Below are 20,549 nucleotides of genomic sequence, written 5' to 3' on the forward strand. Positions count from 1 at the left end.
AGAACAGTAAATAAACTATTACATGCTGAATGGCCTAGGGTCATCTCAAATTATAGTGTATGCAAGTGAATCCCAGAGTGTACCTCAGCCTTCTTCCTAAAATTGTCACAGGTTTCCAGTTGACTCAGCAACTTTCCCCCTGAACTTTGCCTTTCAGAAGAAAACACCTAGATTCATACCTTTAAGAAAGCTTTGGTGGTGTTCTTGTGAAGCGTTTAAGCCTTTTGAGTAAAAGTAACAGTGTAGTTACATCACAGTTCTTGTTTGTGAGTCTTTAGTAATGCCTTACACTTTGCTTCTGCTGTTTTTATTTCCATACTCAGCACACTCAGCTGCTGGTAGAAACACCAGAAGCACAAAACCTGTACAGTTGCTGCTACTGGCGTAACAGTTTTGGAGAAGATTAATAAAATAAAGGTTTATGTAGAATATATGTGTGTGTAACCTTGTGCAAGCATGCTGTAAGATGGCTTTAGGATTTCAGGTCTTTCCAGAGTGCCTATTCTTGAAGAAATCTCTCATGGGCGTTCTAGCTAGACTGTACCTGATGTTTCTTTTTCTTCCTTTTTTCTTCTTTTGTGTTTCCCCAAAGTAACATACAGTTGTAATGAACTGCTTGCAGGTCGCCCATTATATTCCTCCTATATGATGCAAACAGATACTTGATGCACCTGGAGGGCTGAAGTAGATATGGAAAGAAAGGCCATACCTTTCTGACTGTAGTGTGTAGATAGCTTTTCTGATATTAATAGAATGTTTCTACTAGAAATTATTGGTATACAACACGGTTATATTAAATATAAATGTACATATTACATATAATGATTTAAAACCTCTTAACATGCATTTATTTGAGTAACTCCTTATTTATACTAAATATGTAATATGAGTATGTTTATTTACAAATGGTCTTGAAGTACATTAACAGCACTGGAAAGCATTATTAATTTATATTTATCTTGTTATTGAAGAAAAGGATAAAAAAACAAATTGTGGGTTTACTCATAATATCATTCCTACCCTTTAAAAATAGTAGTAGTGTGAATTTGCCCTTATAATTTACTAGACATTGCATTTGTTACATTGTTCCCCTGTAGAAAGCATATGTATTTTTAGCTGTCACTTTTTATTTTTAAAATGTTTTTATCTTACTATTCTGACTTTCATGTTGATATTATTCAGGAAACTGTTAAGGCAGCTGCCCTATATGGCAGACATCACCTTCTGCAAAATTCTACTATTTAATTAGATTTACTGCATCCCTCCAATACTGTGCAATACTGTGGCTTGGGCCCTTTTTTTAATTACCTCCTAAAGTAAAAAATAAACAGCCATATTTTTATTCCCTCAAACCAGCAGTAATCAGAGAGTTTGGTATGAAAACCATGGAATAATTGTTCCCTTGGTGTTTTCATCTGTGCCTTAACCAGCACTAAATGGATAAGCTCTATGGTAAAGCTGAAGTCAGACTGAAAAGAAAGTACTTTGTCTTTCTATGTTCTCATTTTGAGTTGTGTTTATAACAGAAACAAGTTTTATAACCCTAACCATATTAATAGAAACATGAAAGGTATGTTATTATCAGAATGGGAGGGAGGAAACCAAGCAAAAAAATTGTGTCAGGTTGGCTGACACTTAGCATTCAAAGTATTTTACTTTTCACTTGTTTTTCTTCTAGAAAGGCAGTAGATATAACTAAAGTCTGGATGGATAGTAAGAGGTTTGCATGTTACAGTGGCCTTATTTTACTTCAAAGGTCAAGCTTGTTAATAATTGAAATACTAAAAAAATATGTGGTAGTTTCATGCTGAGACGTGTCTTCTGATGTTTTTATGGAATGATCAAAAAGTTAGGCTCTGTCTTCTTGCCTAGAACTTTAGATTAAAAAATATATCTTTGTTACTGTTTTTTGGTTTCTGTTTTCTGTGTCCATACTGATGCAGTATTTAGTGTTCTCATGAATTAATGATCCTTAAAGCAGGTATGTGTGCTACCATCCATGTAGTGATTTCTCAAAAGAATCCCTTTAAAACAATTAAGGAGTGAATTGCAATGGCTGTCCAGGGCCTCCACTGCTGTGCAGAGCAGTGTGAAGAATGTGGATGTAAAGAATGACTCTGTGTTGCATGAAGCTTGGGAAATTGAGACATTTATTGGTTTCCAATATATAGGACCAATTCTGAAATTTTGACAATGTTCCAACCAGTCCTTATGTATGGAAGTTTGCTTCTTCTGTTTTCAAAAACAATTGACACAAAAATGCATAAGCAAGACCATTAATTTTTCATGAAGAAAAAATCAATAAAATAATTAGAGAACAGTCACTTCACATGAAAACTGCTGTTCATATAACAAATGTATTTGTGTTTTGCAGATCTTCTCTATCAGTTGTCAAAGTAAAAGAATATTCAGGTGCTCCCTTATATTATATTAATTTAGTTTCTGACCATTGTCTGACCTCATTAAGTACTGCTTCAGTCAGGGACATGTGGATTTTAGGCATAGGTAGAAGTCTGATTTTACAAGTTTTAATAGTAATAAGAATTACTTGATCAATTTGTCCTGGACCAGGACAAGGAAAGCATTGTTTTTTAAAAAAAATTTATGAAAAAAAGTTTTGTGAATCATTAGTGATTTATTTGAATTTTAGAGAATAAAATATCCTAATTCTAGTATTTTTTTAAACTTCAGATATTTATGTGTTTCTCTTTAGTATAATATGAAAAGAATTCAAAACCTGAAATATAACATGGCTTTTGGTAGCACCAGGTGCTTTGGCAATATACTTGATATTTGTATGGTTCTTTATTTGCAGTCAAGAGATATATTACATTTATGTACAAGAAATTTTTTAATGCATTTCCTATACAGGGATTGCTTGGCATTTTGTACAGAACCAGTCTGTGCAAGTTTAGCTAATGTTCTTGGCAGCTGGGACAACCTACCTTCTCCTTTACCATCAGACATTAAAGAATACAAACTTTATGACGTGGAGACCAAATATGGTTTGCTTCAGGTATGGTACAGGTTGTCTTTATAATTTTTTTTGTGCTTTTAGTGTTAATGATTTTTTTAAATGAAGTCAGTACACTGCCAAAGTTTTGTCTGCCTATAGTAAATCAAATAATTGTGAGGTGAGAGATAATAGTGCCCTGATCTAAGTGTAAAAGAGGATAAACACTAGAAACTCTAAGGTGCAACTCTTTTTTTGATTGTTCTGACATGTAAAATAGAAACTTAATTTTTATTTTCCATGTAAATGTCTATGCTACATCTGACTCTTCCATATGTGAATCTTTCCTTTACGTTCTGTGGAGAACCATTAGCTCCCAGGTTTTGTTTGGTGAATATATTGACCAGCTTCATAAAGCATTTTTGTTCTTCTGAGATGGTGTGGCCTGAGAGGAGAGGGGAATGCACCATCACACTTATGCCGTGATAGTTAATTAACATGGGTAATCTCACCTGTTGATTACCCATCTGTGTTTAATTTCCTTCATGCATAATTTTTAAGGCATAGACTAAAATATGAAAAATTGTTTCTTAGTTAACTTAGGAATTTAACTGTGACCATAAGAACAGAATTTTGTAAATGTCTTACAGGATGTTTGGGGAAATATTTAACCTGAAATAATGATCTTTTATGAACAGGTTTCTGAAGGTTTGTCATTTTTGCATAGCAGTGTCAAAATGGTCCATGGAAATATTACTCCTGAAAATATAATCTTGAATAAGAGTGGAGCATGGAAAATTATGGGCTTTGATTTTTGTATCCAGTCAACAAATCCATCTGAACAGGAGGTAAGAATCTTTGTCTTTATCATCATTCAGTTTCAAATTCAGGTCTTTGCCTGAAACCAGTTTCATGATTTTGCATTCTAGTACATGGCCATTTATTTAATATTCACCTCTGTATTTTGTTGGCCAGAAGTTCGAACATATGGCACAGGTCTGGATTGAAGTGCTGCATTTGGTAGTCTCAGAAAAAGAGCCTGAGTGAGCTCAGTGGGGTCACAGTAGACTAGTGCTGGTTTCAAACAGAGGCTGGAGCCTGTGCCACTTCTGGTCCCCTTTATGTTGGATGACTTGCAAGCCTAACTTAGTGTGTTCCACTTACTCAGTGCCTGGCTGCTACCTTTGAAAATTAATTCCATCATATCTCATGTTTCCCCATTACAGCAGTGCTTTGATTTTACATTACGCTTCCCAGCTCTAATATTCAGATAAAACTGCATCAGGGAATCACTCTAAGCTAGACAGAGAATCTTTACAGTTTTGCCTTACTGTGTTGCTGTTTGATTCATAATTGAATTTGAGTGGCTTAATTATTTTTCGCTGCTTGAATTTCTTTTTGAAAATGGTCTTTAAAAATCCTTGATAAATGTACTTTGTTTTGCTTCTCATACTTCTCTTGTAGCCAAAGTTCCCTTGTAAGGAATGGGATCCAAACTTGCCATCTTTGTGTCTTCCAAATCCTGAGTATCTGGCGCCAGAATATATTCTCTCTGTGAGCTGTGAGACAGCCAGTGATATGTACTCTCTGGGAGCTGTTATGTATGCGGTATTTAATAAAGGGAAGCCAATTTTTGAGGTCAACAAGCAAGATATTTATAAAAGCTTTAGTAGACAGCTGGACCAGGTATTTGTTCTTTTTATGGTTATTGTTTGTTGATTTTCATGTTTGAAAAGTTACTACATAACTTTAAAATAGTAAAATAGATTTGAATATTGAGAACACTATCAGTGCTCCAACATAAACCATCTGACAACGGTATCTCACCCTGCATACATATAACAAGGAAAAACATCATAGCAAAATATGAGAAATAAAAATATGTTTAGAGGAGGTTACATGTACCAACTTTATAAACTAAAAATTGCATTTTTCACCTAATTTCTCTGTAAACCTGTTGAATGTGGTCTTGTGAAATTACATTTACCTGTTGGGCTGAACAGTATGAAACACCTGGCAGTGAATTACTTATGTAGGACCATTGAAGAGGGCTAGGTTTAGAGTGATTTGATCACTTGACATGGCAGCTGGTATCCACTTAGCTATCACCATTTCACATTCTTTGTGGACTGTGAGAATTAACAGAGGACAGTGTCACAGTTAATTGGATCAGCTGACACAATGTCTATTCATATGCAGGTTTCCTTTGTTGTAAGTGCTTTTGGGTGCCCATTGCCACACAGTATGTACTGTGTTTTAATGTTGGTAGCCATCACCTCAGATAATGACATTTGCCTGTTTAAAATATTGTGTTTGTGTTCTCTGATAACCTGAACTACAGTGGGAAGTTTTAAAAACAGAGATGGGACCTGAAACAGGTCTTGGGAAACAGAGGAGACTGTGATAAAGAAGAGAGGGATATCAAATGCATGGATAGAGAAAACATCAAGAGAATAACTGTTGTATATTGGAAATAGTTACATGCAGAGTTTTCTGACTTCATGGTGTTCATGCTTGAATTACTTCCACAGCTGAGCCGTTTAAGCTCCAGTACTCTTGAGAACATACCTGAGGAGGTGCGTGAGCACGTAAAGCTCCTCCTAAACGTAGCTCCAGCAGTCAGACCAGACGCTGATCAAATGACTAAGGTCAGTCCATGGAAAATACAGCAGCCATAGGAAAGAGAGAAATTGCTGCTTGATTTCTAGAGCTATTTTGAAGTGTTTTCTGTGAAGCATTTTATTTGAAATGTTAAATATTTTTTAACCATTTAGATGTAATGTTAGTTGATGCCAAAAGTTATCCTTATGCTGACATTTATTTGTAGGGAAAAAGTGGGTGCTGAGACAGAATTTAGAAAATTATTCAATTATTCAAAAATTATTCAATGCAACACTGTTTTATTCCTTTCCATTCAATTGGAATCCTTTCAGTGCTATGATTTTATACAATTCAATCTTTAAAATTATACTGGAAGGATTGGAAAGTGAGGAAATGATAAAGGGCAGTAAACATAAAGATTAACTTTTGGCTTATGATTTTTGGTATATTCCTAAGTGTGCAGAATAATAAAGTATATTCAGAAATTGTTCACCCTAACAAAGCAAAACTTAATTGCAAGTAGGATTTAATGTAAGTTTTAATAAGGCAAAACTGTTGCTCCATTTTCCTATATGAAAGTAGCATTGCTCTTCCCTTGTCTTATGCCCCATTTTCTCCAATCTGATAGCTTTTCAGGTTCCTGTTTATAGTTTTGTTTTGCTAAAGGATTTTATTATTTTGCTGTGGTGTAAAAAGATGGTATGCGGAGATGGGAATCAGTGATTTAACTGTTGAAGAAAACAGTGGGTGAAGAAGGGAGAGGGAGCAGGTGATGGTTTTGTGCACATATATGCTGAAAGATGGGAGTGAGGGAATTGGTAGATATTTCTTAGGTATCAGCTCAATTTTCTGAAGGACTACAACAAACAAATCCGTGAGGGGTTGTATTAAGCAATATGGTTTTATAAAGATGTTGAGTCTCTTTTACCACATTTGCACACTGAATTATAGGGTAGAGATATCATAGTTTCCAGGGTTTCTGGAGTTTCCAGGGGTGGGAGCCCAGATGTAGGTCATCCTGTGTTGTAATATAATATAATACAATACAGCATAATTATTCCTAGAAGAATATTTATTAAAAGTTTTTATTTTAAATTACATTTTTTGTAAGCCCCTTACTGTATATGAAATAATGTTTTAACTTAAATACATGTAACATGCACGAGTTTTTGAAAAATGCTAGGAAAATTCTGTCTTAATAGTCAACCTGTATCTGAATGTTTTACTACTTATGTAAAAATTTAATTTTCTGATTCCTAGTTGGAGACATCATTGTAAAAGCTTACTGTCATGCATTGAAAGGGCAGGTAGATGATAATATTTTGGAATTATTGTAGCAGTGTCAGTGTTGTCCCCCTCCAGATCAAAACTTCTAAATCTTATTTTTAGATACCGTTCTTCGATGATGTAGGAGCAATGACACTTCAGTATTTTGATTCATTATTTCAAAGGGATAACCTGCAGAAATCACAGTTCTTTAAAGGACTACCAAAAGTTCTGCCAAAACTACCTAAGGTATGTCTGAATGATGTCTTGTAATAGCAAGTTTGAAAATATATGAACATCTGTTAGCATTTTGACACTGGAATGCTGGACATTCTGTAGCATTGTACCATAATAGACTGCCATGAGACTGTCAGAATAGAGTAGAAGGAAATAAAGGGAGATTAGAATCTACTTATTCTGGAAGTATTCCTCAGCAATCAATAATACTTTAAATGGAAAATGCCAAATAAGCCAAATAAGGAGCCATCATTTGCATGTCCTGTTGTAGTTCATCCCAGTTTGAAAGGGAGCTGTCTTCTCTCCACTTAAGGCTTTCCCTGTGTTTCAGATGCCATCATTGCTCTTTGAAGCCAATTTGCCACCTTTTTTTTCCTATAAGATTGCTTCAAGTTTTTTCATAGCAAGGCAGTACTTTAATGTTGAATGATGCAAAGCTTCCTTCCCTCAGTAGACTAAGTGCTTTCTTGTGCTTGCAGTGCTCAGAAATCTCAAAGGCAAATGCCTGTCATTACATATTTCTCCTGTGCAGTGTTAAGCAATATGTCTAGACTGGCTCTCTTTCCTTTTGTGGTATACCTTAATTTATATAAGCCATAATGCATATGTGATAGAAAAGTAGTTTAATACATAGTAGAATAACTGAGCTTCTCAACCAGTGCATTAAATTTCTGTATTTTTAGTTCTGTTTTGCACTACACAGTGCAACATTTAGACTCCACAGTCAATACTCTATTCTTTTTGATTTAGTAATTTTTTTGGTTGATCAGAAATGGTTGGTGCTTTGAATTTGGAAATAAGTGGCATGTATTTCACCTAACTTTAGACAGCCACTGATTGATCAAATAATCTTTAGGGCATTCTTTTTATATTTTTTTTCTGTCTTGAAAGTATATTTTATGAGGGAAGTGACTATGCCCTTGAACCATATATTTCTGTTTATTGACTTCAAGAGCATTTAAGGATGTCTAACGCTACAGTAGACATCCACAGTTTTAATAGCTGTTTTATCAGCAGAATCCTAGTTAGGGAATGTGTCTGGAGTTTTGCAGGAAGGTATAGTAGGATTATGTGTTTGTTCAGTGAATGATGGGGTTCAGAAACAAAAAATGACTAATTTGGAGGGTTTACAGGGTATTTTTAAGGGTCTTCTTAGGGTATTTTTAAGAAAGCATATGGAGCATGATTATCATAACTCATGTGTGGCTCAAAGTCCTATTTCCTGTACCATTAATTGCTTTTTGTTGATCTTCACAGTTGTTAATTTTGACTGCAAACAGAAAATTAAACAGAGTAGCACAGTGTAAATTAACTACAGTGTACTCTGCCAATAAGTGATCAGAACTAAAAATTATCTGTCTACATTTTTGTAAATACCAGGCTAATACAAAAGCTGCTGAACTGGCACAATGAAAGCTGCTGAACTGGCACAATGGTAACTTACTGCAGTGCAGTACATGATTCATACTTGGGTTTTTTTTCCTTTTAGCGTGTTATAATTCAGCGAATTTTGCCTTGCTTGACTTCTGAATTTGTGAATCCGGATATGGTACCCTTTGTCTTGCCTAATGTTCTCTTAATTGCTGAGGAGTGCACCAAAGAAGAATATATCAAACTCATTCTACCTGATCTTGGTCCTGTTTTTAAGCAGCAAGAACCAATCCAGGTGTGTTAATATTATTCATATTATAATTTTTACATTTGTTTTTGTTTTCCCTGAAAAAATGACTAATTGTTCTATTTCCCTTTTCCAGCTTCACACGCATTGCCCAGTCTCCTCTGTAATTGTCCAGGCAATCTTGATTCATTCAAAATAGATTTTTCCAGGATATTCTCAAAGCCTCTACCTTTGCTTGTTTATATGAGTTCTGAGGGTATATTGCATTTATAGATGAGATGAGATTTGCAAAAAAGGTTTCATTTACCACTTGGTTTTGGTTGATTGTAGGAGATATATTTCTATGCATGTTAACACATATCTTGGCAATCTGAGCAGGATTGTATAGTACAGTTTGCATATATTCTACCAGTAGATGAACCTGGGGATTTTTGAGTTGGGTTTTTCTTCTATCCAGTTTGCTGACATTGGGATCATGGGGTGGAAAAATTGTAGCATTGACACTCTCCAAGAAGTGCTCTTTATTCATATTAAGAGTAACATTTGTTTGAGGACTGTGCAAAAATATATGAAATTAATTTCATTTTTATTTGGCAAATGTAATGGGTAAGTAAAATATGCTGTTTTCTGTGCTGTTTAAATGTATAACATTAAGACATAGTCGTTACTAAAAAGGAGCAAAAATTTGCATCCTTTTGTCATCACCATGATGATTCCTGAGAAATCTGTTACAAAGTAGGGCATTGTGCCTCCACAGATGAGAGACAGATCTGCATTCCTTCTAGCTCACTCCTGTGTGCCATTATTTATCTGCAGAGTACTGAAAGGGCAAGGTAAACATAGCAGACCTTTGATTTCTGGGTTTCAGAAAACTGGACCAGAGAAGTGTCATTACACTGTGGAGGCAGGGAAGGAGGCACCTGTCTGAGAATACCTCAGGAAATTTGAACTACTTACTGCTGTTTATACTTTGTACTCTGAAGCTTTATGTTAGTTCTTTTGTCTTGAAAAAAGTCAATGTTTAACTAACCAAAAGCCAGTGAACATCTCATTTGTGCAATGTTATCCTAAAAGGTAAATCTGTGTTCTGTTGCCTTTAGCATTAGATTTGTGACATAATCCTTGCTGCAAAAAGTTTGTAGCAAAGTTACATCTGGAGCATAATGGACACAAAAGCCGGTTTGTATCTTGAGACATGAAGGAAGCAAAATACAAACTTGGAGTCAACTCATAAAGACAGGTCTTTGCAAAGCTATTCTGTGACTATCTAGACACTATTGTTATGCTGGTATTTTTAATGCAAGTGCTGCATGGCTTATTCAACTATTACTATTTCTATGGTCTTTTTAGTATGGCAAAGTTGAAGTAATCTAGGTCATGTTTTCAAAGTTAATATATCAGGAATTCTGGAAAAAATTACAGAGGTTCAGAATGCCAGAGGATAGTCACACCTGGAAATCTGTCTTTGTACAATGCAGAAATGTCTGGTTTCTGTGTGCTTCTAACTCCTGGAGAAGGGCATTCAGGGAAGATGCCAGGGTTTCTTCCAAACACTCTTTCAAGACGTTACAGATTTGTATGAGGGGCCTGTTGCTTGACTTTAGTAGGATATTCAAATTAGGAAATGAATGATCATAGGAAAGCTGCTCTAATTCAATATGAAGAAGGTCAGGTAGTGTTCACAATGTCTTTTTGTAAGGGAATTCATCATATGAAAATGGAATATTTAGATTAACTTGTTCTTGTGGTTAGTGTGGAGTAATGTGTGCTGTATGTTAACATCCTGGCTTACTCTGACATAGCTTCCCAGACAATCCCTTAATTTGTATCTATAGGATTCCATAGGCAGCATAGGATGTGCTGTAAATTCATTTTCTAATTCACTACTCAGAAGTGGTCCCTGACAAGTACTGGGCTCTGCATTAATGAATGATGCATTGTTACTTAGAGTGCAGCTGCTGTTAATTGCTTATTAAATGGTGTGTGTGAATCAGTACCTTCTTAATTTTTACCTAAATAGATAAAAAGTATCAAATAGAATCCTAGAAGCTTAAACATAGAAACTGTAATTCCACATTACATGGTTAGGGTTGTTAGAGAAGAGCAGATGTTAAAAGAACACGTAAGGCTTAAAAACTCAAGTTTAGGACAAAGATTATGTATTGAGGAAAACCATAAAATTTAGCTTTAAAACTGATCTCGTCCATTTCACCCTGTTTGTCCCAAATATGGGGATATTACATCAGAATCAATGTTCATGGAACAAATGAATGGATTTGTATGTGTGTCTGTGCAATTTGGGAAATTATACATTTCCGACAAGAAATAACACATATTAGCTGCACTATAAAAATCTATTTTTCTTCTCTGTAAAGAGAAGGTGGAATAAATAAAAGGAGAAAATTTGTAATGGGGTCTTGCTACATTTCTGTTTCTACACTTCAGTGCTTCTCTTTATTTGACATAGAAGCACTGATTGCCATGTATTTTTAGACAAGAATGTAAGTGTTCCAATAAAATACTTGGCTTTTTGTTAAAAATGTGATACTTTTAAACATAATTTATCCATCAATTTATCCAAATAGTTTAACCTATTTTCTGAAAGGAGTTCTGCTATCAGTGGATGCTCAGTGTCCCCTCTAGCACCTGTCCGAGTTGTAATATGAATCTTGTGGTTTACACAGTGCTCTGTATTTGAGACTGAGCTGGCTGAGTGATTTAGAATAGTGTTTAACCTTTAGATGGCTAATCTTAAGCAAGATGCATCCCACTATGCATATGTGCTATTCTAGTTTTTAATGCAATGTGAATATTTTATTTGAGTTTTTTTTAATTTTAGGATACACAATTTCCATGTTAAATAGAATAAAGGCTTATTTGTCCATATAGTAGCCATAATATTGTTTTTATTATGTCCCTATTTTGATTTTAGACACATGAAATACAGCTTATATATGTGGAGTTGTGATCAAGTGCTTTGAAGACAGAATTTGAGTTACAGGTTTTTGGAAGTTTGGCTTTTGTAACAGTGATGTGTGTATAAAAATCTTCCGGGGATGTATATTAATAAAAGACCATAAAGAGAAACAAGAACTATTTACAAGTTCTTGTAAGTAGAAACAAGAACTCCTTACTGAGTCATTATAATTTCTTATTTCTTATAAGAATCAGTCTAGAACATGCATATTTTGTTTGATAATTTGCTGCTTTTAAAATGCAATAATATGTCAAAGTGTTTTTTGTCTTCCATGCCTTCAGGCAAGCAACATGGTAAGTGATCATATTTCCTGAGTTATAAGAAAAATTCTGAAGTTTTTTTGATATGATACAACACACTTTAAATTGTAAATATATCCTTTGCAGTTAAAACTTTTGGCTTCTGAATTGTCTTTCTTTGAATAGATATTGTTAATCTTCCTGCAAAAAATGGACTTGCTTCTAACCAAAACTCCACCGGATGAAATAAAGAACAGTGTTCTGCCAATGGTTTATAGAGCCTTGGAAGCACCTTCAATTCAGATCCAGGTATAATAGTTGCAGCCTTTATTTAAAACTTTCTTTTTTCCTCATTCAGCTGACATGCCAACTTTTTGTATACTCATACAAAAAGTTTTGTAAAAACTTGTTTTGTAAAAAAGTGTTTACTTAAAAAAAAAGATAAAACTGTATAATATGCCCGAATGTTGAAAGAGATGAATGCTTTATTAAAGAATATTTATTTCTATTAATGTAAAATTTAGTTTCCTTGTTTTCCAGGAAGGTAACCACTTGACTGTTATTCTAATGCTCTTATCTTAGATTCCTACTAGCCACCATAGCAGGAAGTAGGATATGCATTTATATTTCACTGCCTGTGCAGCAGAAACCATGCAGGCATGCATGCCTGTACCAGTCAGTGAGAGGTGGCTGATTCTGAGCTCCTGCTGGTGAGAACATCTGTGCTGACAGTTACCTCAGGAGACCTGATGTGCTGTAAAGTCATATTAATCTGCATTCTAGTGACATTTTTTTATATATCCATGATTTTTTTTTCTCCTTAGCTTTCTCTACTTTTCTGAGGTTCTTCTGGGGATTTTTTTTTTAATCATTCAACTGCAATTAACTTCCAGTTACCCAAAAACGTTCAGGAGAGGGAGATAAAGAAACAAAATATTTCTGAAAGGCAGTTTTGGATAATCAGATGTGACTTTGCCTTTGCAAAGCCTTTGTAATATTAGGGACAAAGGTTTTTGTTCCTCTATATCTGTCATGAGTTTCTTTCTGCATCAGTACTTTGGTTGCTGAGGTGTTTACTTACAACATATACTTAGTATTACTGTCTCTTTTTTTTGAGATTGGTCTGAAATTATGTGTTTATTTTTTCTCTGTTGCTAAAGGATGGTTAGTCCTGACATGATATTTTATCATTCAGTCTATCATTTTACTGCAGTATTATTGATAATGTATTGATTTGATTTATCATATATATAAATCAAGAGATTGGTAAGATTGGTGAGAGATTGGTAAGAGATTGGTAGTTTGGTGTAGTAAAAGCTGGGTTTTATATAAAGGAGCCTCATGAAAATGCAAGATATTCTTGCTGTTTAAATATTATGAATTTATGAATGCTTTTTTTCTAAAATCCATTTTTGAAGATTCTGTATACATACCATGATGCTTTATTATTATAGCTATTTTAAGTGAGTGTGATAGATTAAGGGCAGGTTAGTTGAAAAGATTTCCTTAAATATTTCCTTAGGAGGAAAGCCTAAGAAGACATTTCAAACTAACTGATATTGAGTTATATTAGTACTAATTTTATAATAAATATGCATGTTTCTTTTTAAACTTGTGTGGTTTTGTTTTTTTTAGGAGCTTTGCCTAAACATAATTCCCACGTTTGCCAATTTAATAGATTACCCATCAATGAAAAATTCATTAATTCCAAGAATTAAAAATGCATGTTTGCAAACTTCTTCTCTTGCTGTGAGTATCATAGTAACATTCTCTAGTGTTCAGAAAATGTAACCTTTAATTATTTTGGGTTTACCATGTTGTGTCTTTAAAGAAAAGCCAGTCATTGTGTTCTGATTTCTTACTGAATTTTTTTAAAAAAACTTCTTAAAAGTGCAAAAGCATCATTTCTTTGCTCTAACAATTTTTAAAGTTGTTAACAACTTACCATGTTGGTAATAGTGTAAAAATCACTGAACTGAGTTCCACAGTAATACACATTGACAGTGTTTGTCATGCAGAAAAGCTAAGTTTTTGTGAGCATAAAAACAAGTGTTTTTCTTTCATGATACAAAAGCATTTTTTAACTTGTCTTGAATTTTTCAGTACAAAGATTATCTTACGAGTTTTGTAAATTTGTTTTGTTTTTTTCCTATAAATAAAGACTTTGTTTAATTCTTATCGTACTTCACAGGTCCGGGTAAACTCACTGGTGTGTTTGGGCAAGATTTTGGAGTACTTGGATAAATGGTTTGTGCTTGATGATATTTTACCTTTTCTACAACAAATTCCATCAAAGGAACCTGCAGTGCTCATGGGAATTTTAGGTAACTAGTACTTCCAGCTGTCTCTTTTGTGCTTTGATATTGTAAATCCGAGTTTTCTGTGTTACCACTGAACATGTTTACATAGTGTATCCCTAAAATGGCTATTAAAACCTTTCTGGTTCTTGAATATGTCCCTGTTCAGTTACTTTATGTATGACATTTGAGCACTAGTACATATATTTTTAGTCTTCAGGGCCCGGTGCAGTTCTGAGTACTCACTGCAGTTCTTGGGCTGTGACACTTACACGGACTGGGTGCTCCACAGAGTCAGAGGGGCTGTTTTCTTCAGAAGAATATATGAACTGTCATCTTTCAGATGCTGGAGCTTTTGACATGTTACTGTTGCCTTCTTTTACCACTCTTGCATAGCAGATCCTGTAAATGATGGTGTACAAATCTGCTGTTCCTTACTGCAGGTTTTGTTAGACTCATTTTGTTGGATATTTAGGGACACAGTTGTGCCTGTGGGCAGAGGTGGGAACACAGTCTGGGTGAGGTCTCCCAAAATGACTAACAAAACCAAATGATTTGGTACTTCGGGGAGGGGAGACCTCACTCCCACTTGAGCTTTCCTACTGCCACTTGGTGCTTGCCTTTCACAGGGTGTGTGATTTTAGCAAATTGAATGGGCTTAAGGAGTCCAGATGACCAGAGCCACTGCCAAGGAAGAGTTGTGACTCCTTGGCCAAGTCTGGAAGACAGTGACTGTTTCCCTTCCTGACGTCAAAGTGGTGTAGACCCATTGTAACAGCTGAGCTGCACTGCCAGTAACCCTCATTAAACACTGTGCTCATATGTGATGGCAGCATTATTTTATTTGCTCAAAATAGCAAGAAGACATCTTGTCTGTACTGATCTAAAGCTGCCTGTTTCCCTTAACCCTTGCAGCTTTTATTTTTATTTGCTATCTAAGAATAAGGGACTCTATTTTTTGCTTTAGTTCTGTTAATTCTGAATTCTACTCAGATACAGTGAGTAAGTGAATCCTGGTTTGGAAATTATGGGCTGAAATCAGCAGGCTCTCCTTTCTTCCAGAATCATAATACAATCCTTCACTGTCTTTGTCTTGGTGACAGCTCTGTTCTGCTACCATAGAAAGTGAGGAAAGCTGCTCTGTCTTTTATGCTAGTATGTTCAGTGTTTGCCACCAGAACCTGGACTATTTAAGCAGAGGACTCTTCCTCTCAGAAACTCTACAGAACTTTTGGGCTTAACACTCGGTCTCTCATGCCTGCCAGGGTTTTTTTTCCAGTGAATTTGAAACAGATAAAGATTATGCATGAGTTCTGATACTATGTGTAACAGTCCAAAACTTCTAATTAACAGTTTTTGTAAAAAAACCATCAGAGACCAGGATGATAGTTAATCCTAGCTACTTGTAGTGAGCAGGAGAGAACATGTCCTTAGTTGATGCAGCTTGTTTTCTCAAGTGGCAGTGTGTCAGTTTGTGGCAAATTGCTTGCACATCATCTATTCAGAGCTGCATATTCTCAGATAATTGGCCAGAACAATACATTCACTAATATCAGGTTTCATAGCTGCAAAGTATGTCTTTGGACATGTTATTGTTCTGAAGCGTAGCAAAGCCTCTTGTTTGTTGTGGATCAGTACTTAGCCTTTAAGATCTCTTGGTCACGTTTGTCCCTGCTTGCACACAAACACAGTGCTTGCTCAGATGATCAATACATATATGAGTGTGCTACTTCGAGTTTGTTCACATTGTTTACTAAACAATTTCTCCTACTTTGATGTTCTGTGTCAGGTATTTACAAATGTACATTTACTCACAAGAAGTTGGGAATTACCAAAGAACAGCTTGCAGGAAAAGTATTGCCCCATCTGATTCCTCTTAGTATTGAGAACAACCTTAATCTCAATCAGGTAGGAGCACAACTGTTTTGCATGCTTTTCCTTGACAATTATCTGAGAATAAATTTAAACTGTTGTCATAAATTCATTCATTACTGCATGTCTGTGTCTATTGTGAAAATAAGCAATAGAAAAACCCTTCCAATTTTACTGTATTTCTGTGTTTGAAGCTTGTTATTTTTAGTCTATTTAACTGATCTGGTGTAAAATTTCAAAATTATTACTGTCACCTTCCAAATACCCTGCAAAAGCAGTTAGCTACTAACATAATAAGTATTAAAATAAAATGCTGTGATGCTATGAAATATTGGGAAAGGGAATAATAGGATGGTTTATTTGTTTGAAAATGAATCTGGTAACACTCATGTAGAGGTTTTGTTTGCATTAGCCCATTTCAGTTTTTTTAGTGGCATGTATTTTTCCGTGTTTCACTATGCACTCTGCTTGTAATTTGCTGTCTAATGCACGAGAATGAAGGTGGAGTATAAATTATTTAAAAATCTACACTATCTTACATTGTGTATTGTGGGTTTATGAGGTATTACCTGCTAAGTTACACCTATCTGAATTCCATCACTGCAAAATCCAAACTTCTTATGTATTTCTTTTCCAGTTCAATTCTTTTATTTGTGTTATAAGAGATATGCTCAATAGATTGGAAGCAGAGCATAAAACAAAACTTGAGCAACTTCATGTCATGCAAGAGCAACAGAAGTAAGTGTTAATGTTTTGTGTTGGAGAAGTAGTCATTTTTTGGCAAATGTTAGAGAACTCTAGCCATAGCAATAAAAAAATCAGGTAATTCTAAGTTCAGTAGTTGAGAATTATCTCAAATAAGCACAGTTGGCAGAAGATCCGCTTCTATGTGCTAAGCTGCTTTCCTGTAGTTGCTGAGAAATAAACCATATCAGAGAAACATAAACATTGCAGCCTTTTAGAAGGCTGGGATATTTTGAAGTACTTGGAGCTATTTTATGGAGCCTGATATGAAGTGAGATTTCTGAGACAAAATAATTTGGGATACCTGAAGTCTGGATCACCCTCCTCAAAGGGAGAAATGAAGACCATGGGAGATTATTAGGAGGTGTTTGCTACTTCTCAAAGGAATATTTGCCAGTCACCTGAAGGCATTATATAAAAGTGGTTGCTCTCAGTGCAATTGTTTGGTATTATTTAAATGCAGAAGAATGATCTGCATTGTTAGATTGATGTTATGGATGTGATTGCAAAGTTGTCTTGTTGTAATATACTCTGCACTGTGTAGATCCTTGGACATTGCCAACCAAATGAGTGGGGCTGAAGAGGCAAGATCTAGTGGTACAGGCAATCAGGTAAGTAACAGCATGTAACTTACTCATAGAACATTGAAATCTAAAACCACTTAGTTGATATTTACATAGCCTTAAATTGCACTATTTCACATAATGAAATTTCTTTTCTTTGAACTTAAACAGATTGACAAGGTATTTAATAATGGAACTGACCTTCTCACTAGTGGATCTGATAGTAAAGAGAATGAGATGTCATCAATACAGAGAAAGGTGTGCTTTGCTTTTTTTTTTGTAATTCTTTTTTTTTCCATCTGTCTAATCCAAAGGTGATAGGGTTTCAGAAAAAGAGCGTGTAAATAGGTACAATATTTAAAGCTTTAGTAGAAAAACCAACTGCTTTATATGGTCACATGAGAAGGTCCATGAAAAACATTCAGATCATATCCTTCAATTTACATGTAAGCCTTTCCTTGAATATATGTTTGTATGAGGTAGGCAGCAATTAGGATTATAAATTTGTGGTCATTTTCTTTCTCCTTAACTATAGATTTAAATGAAACTGAAATTTCACCACTGGATATAGGTAGGAAAAGCAAAATAGGGATCCTTATGATAAAATGACAAAGAGAAATGAAGATAAAGTGTAGAATTTTAAGTAGTAGTAGAGACTAACTTTTACTGTACCTTTCAAAGTTAAGTGAAAACAGTCAATATGTGGTTAAATACAAAAAGTAAAGGAAAAATGTAGCATAATATAAAATATAAGCAGTAATACAGTAAACATAAGCTTTAAGTATTGTAAAATTCTTTTTGTACTAATTATAGAAATGGCTGCCCAGAATCTATGTTTTATCATTTTTCTTTCTAGTTATCTGAATCCTTGCATTAATTTTAAAGTAAGGGGGAATGATTTAATTATTTCATCCTTCAGTATTAACAAAAGTGGAGTTAAAATCCTCAAAATACTCTTGAGCAGTTTTAAAATGAAATTCCCTTTTCAACTCCACAATCAATTGAATTTCTAGATCAAGTAAGTAACAATATAAAAACAAAAACTGTAAAGAACATTTTTTCTTACACCCAATATTAAGGAAGCAAAGCTAAAGTGGCTCTGCTGATATATCTGTTCTATTTGAAATATGGCCAAATTTCTCATTATGCTGCTCTTAATATTATATTTATTTGCTTGAAGTACTCTCTAGCAATATGGTAAATATAATAGTAGATTTCACTTATTGCCTTTCTCTTTTGTGTAAATAATTGTATTTACCACATATTATTAAAACAGCAGTGCTAGGATGAAATAAAAATATGAATGTCAGAATAAGCGTTTTTTGCAACTTACTACCAGTACTTTCCCTTGTAAAGGCCTCCCTTACTCTGGAAGAGAAGCAGAAGTTAGCTAAAGAACAAGAACAGGCACAGAAACTGAAAAGCCAGCAACCTCTTAAGCCCCAAGCAACTACAGTGACACCTCCAGTGAAGCAGGTGAGAGAGAACAAACAACTGCACTGTTTCCATTGGAGCTCTGATGCTTTTTCAAGAGCTGTATGCCTTTAGCATATTTTTCCTCCTGTGAGTCACTTTTGTTTTCTCTGGTGGTACAACGGCACAGCTGAGAAAAGCTAAATTAAATTTTTCATTTGCCATCCATTTGCATAATTAGCAATATTTCCACTTTTCAAATTGCCAGAGTTTCCAGGGGTGTCATTATTACAGGAAGGTCATAGTACTAGATAAAGAAAAAGGATATACTAAAAAAGGTTTTTCTCTGAAGAGTTTCTTAAGGAAATATATAAGATTTGGGGATAGGAATGGGGCATTTAAGCAAACAGTCACAGTAGTGCTTTGTGTGGAGTCTTAGATGTCAAATTAAAATTGCATAACAATTAGTTCTAAGTAGCAAAGAACACAAATAATGTAATTTCTCTTGTGTATTATTACATTTCGTGCACAATTCCATGCAGTGAATTTTAATTTCTGAAAAACTAATGCTGGATCTGCAGGGGTAACAATAAAATACTGTTGCCAGAGTGTCTGTACAGGAAAACCATTTAACTGCATTTTATGTATTTTGCAGACAAAAGACTTGACAGATACCTTGATAGATAATATGGCATCTTTGACCAGCCGTCCTATCAACCAAGCTCAAGCTGCATCTTCAAACAGCTTCTCTTCCGTTCCTTCTATGAGTGTTGGGATGGGATTTTCATCACCCATTGACAACACAAAGAGAAATATGACAAATGGACTAAACACAAATATGGGGTTTCAGACTGCTGGATTCACCATGGGAGCAGGTCTTGCCACTCAGAATTTCTTCAGTGGTCCAAGTGCAACAGGAGCAACCAAGATGAACATGGTACCACCTGCCAATATGCCAAATTACAGTCCTATGAATGCTGCATCTGCAGTCTCTCCACTGACACAACAAAACAGACCCCCAGACATGTCTGCTTTAGATAATCTTTTTGGTCCTCAAAAACCCAAAGTTAGCATGAAGCAGTTGGCTCAACAGAAATCAAGCCAGTGGGTCAATCAGTTTGTGCCACCTTCAGGGTCCCCAAATGCGAGCAGTACAGCCTTGGGACCTCAGATGAACATGCTAGCACAGCCAGGCTTTGGCATACAGGGTAATCCTTTCTTTTCCCCTCAGAACTTTGCACAACCAGCAAACACAATGACAAACAGCAGCTCAGCTAGCAATGACTTAAAAGATCTTTTTGGGTAAAATGATTTGTTTTCTTCCTTCAAAGAATGGTGAAATTTGGATCATGGGTAAGCTGATTAACATCTTGTTTTTATTAATAAAAGCATGACTTGGGGAAACTTTCAACCCAGCAAAGTAAAGACTTCTGGGCAGGAAAAAAGGCTGATGTTTCATTCACCTGGTACTGCAGTGGAATTGTGTGAGTGCAAAGTCATCTTACATGCTAAAGATTTCCTGTCTCTACCAACATGAGAGTGCTGAAGGTAGGATGCGTATATTCATCTGAAAAAGAAGTATATTGAAATTATTCAGAGCTGAACTCAGTCAAGTCCAGTGAAATTCCCTACAATATTTTGTTTAAGTTCAGCAAAAATGCTTATGGGGTATAATGCTGCTATTGGATGCAAACCTGGAGAATTACTCATGTTGCCTGAATTTGTCACAAGCTGTCATTTTGTTCTATGACAGTTTGCAAAAAGAAAAT

At 35.1% G+C, this 20,549-nt stretch overlaps 1 protein-coding gene across 2 annotated transcripts in view; it reads left to right on the forward strand.

The window, feature by feature from the left end:
* The window catches only part of SCYL2 (SCY1 like pseudokinase 2), a 29,756-nt gene extending 9,207 nt beyond the window's left edge, over positions 1-20,549 (forward strand). The window contains exons 4-19 of one of the 2 annotated variants that reach the window (XM_054274102.1): positions 2,872-3,016; positions 3,652-3,801; positions 4,418-4,639; positions 5,485-5,601; positions 6,944-7,069; positions 8,547-8,723; positions 11,934-11,945; positions 12,078-12,200; positions 13,527-13,640; positions 14,083-14,215; positions 15,978-16,096; positions 16,698-16,798; positions 17,349-17,415; positions 17,539-17,625; positions 18,724-18,843; positions 19,436-20,549. In XM_054274102.1, coding sequence (XP_054130077.1) covers positions 2,872-3,016; positions 3,652-3,801; positions 4,418-4,639; positions 5,485-5,601; positions 6,944-7,069; positions 8,547-8,723; positions 11,934-11,945; positions 12,078-12,200; positions 13,527-13,640; positions 14,083-14,215; positions 15,978-16,096; positions 16,698-16,798; positions 17,349-17,415; positions 17,539-17,625; positions 18,724-18,843; positions 19,436-20,086 — 2,464 coding nt within the window. In that variant the 3' untranslated portion in view covers positions 20,087-20,549. The remainder of the gene's footprint in view (positions 1-2,871; positions 3,017-3,651; positions 3,802-4,417; positions 4,640-5,484; positions 5,602-6,943; positions 7,070-8,546; positions 8,724-11,933; positions 11,946-12,077; positions 12,201-13,526; positions 13,641-14,082; positions 14,216-15,977; positions 16,097-16,697; positions 16,799-17,348; positions 17,416-17,538; positions 17,626-18,723; positions 18,844-19,435) is intronic. The other variant, XM_054274110.1, reaches the window with a different exon arrangement.

The sequence above is a fragment of the Melozone crissalis genome, unplaced genomic scaffold (assembly GCF_028551555.1).
Source record: "Melozone crissalis strain CALT ecotype California unplaced genomic scaffold, PUWL_Pcris_2 ptg000004l_1, whole genome shotgun sequence".
Classification (NCBI taxonomy): Eukaryota; Metazoa; Chordata; class Aves; order Passeriformes; family Passerellidae; genus Melozone; species Melozone crissalis.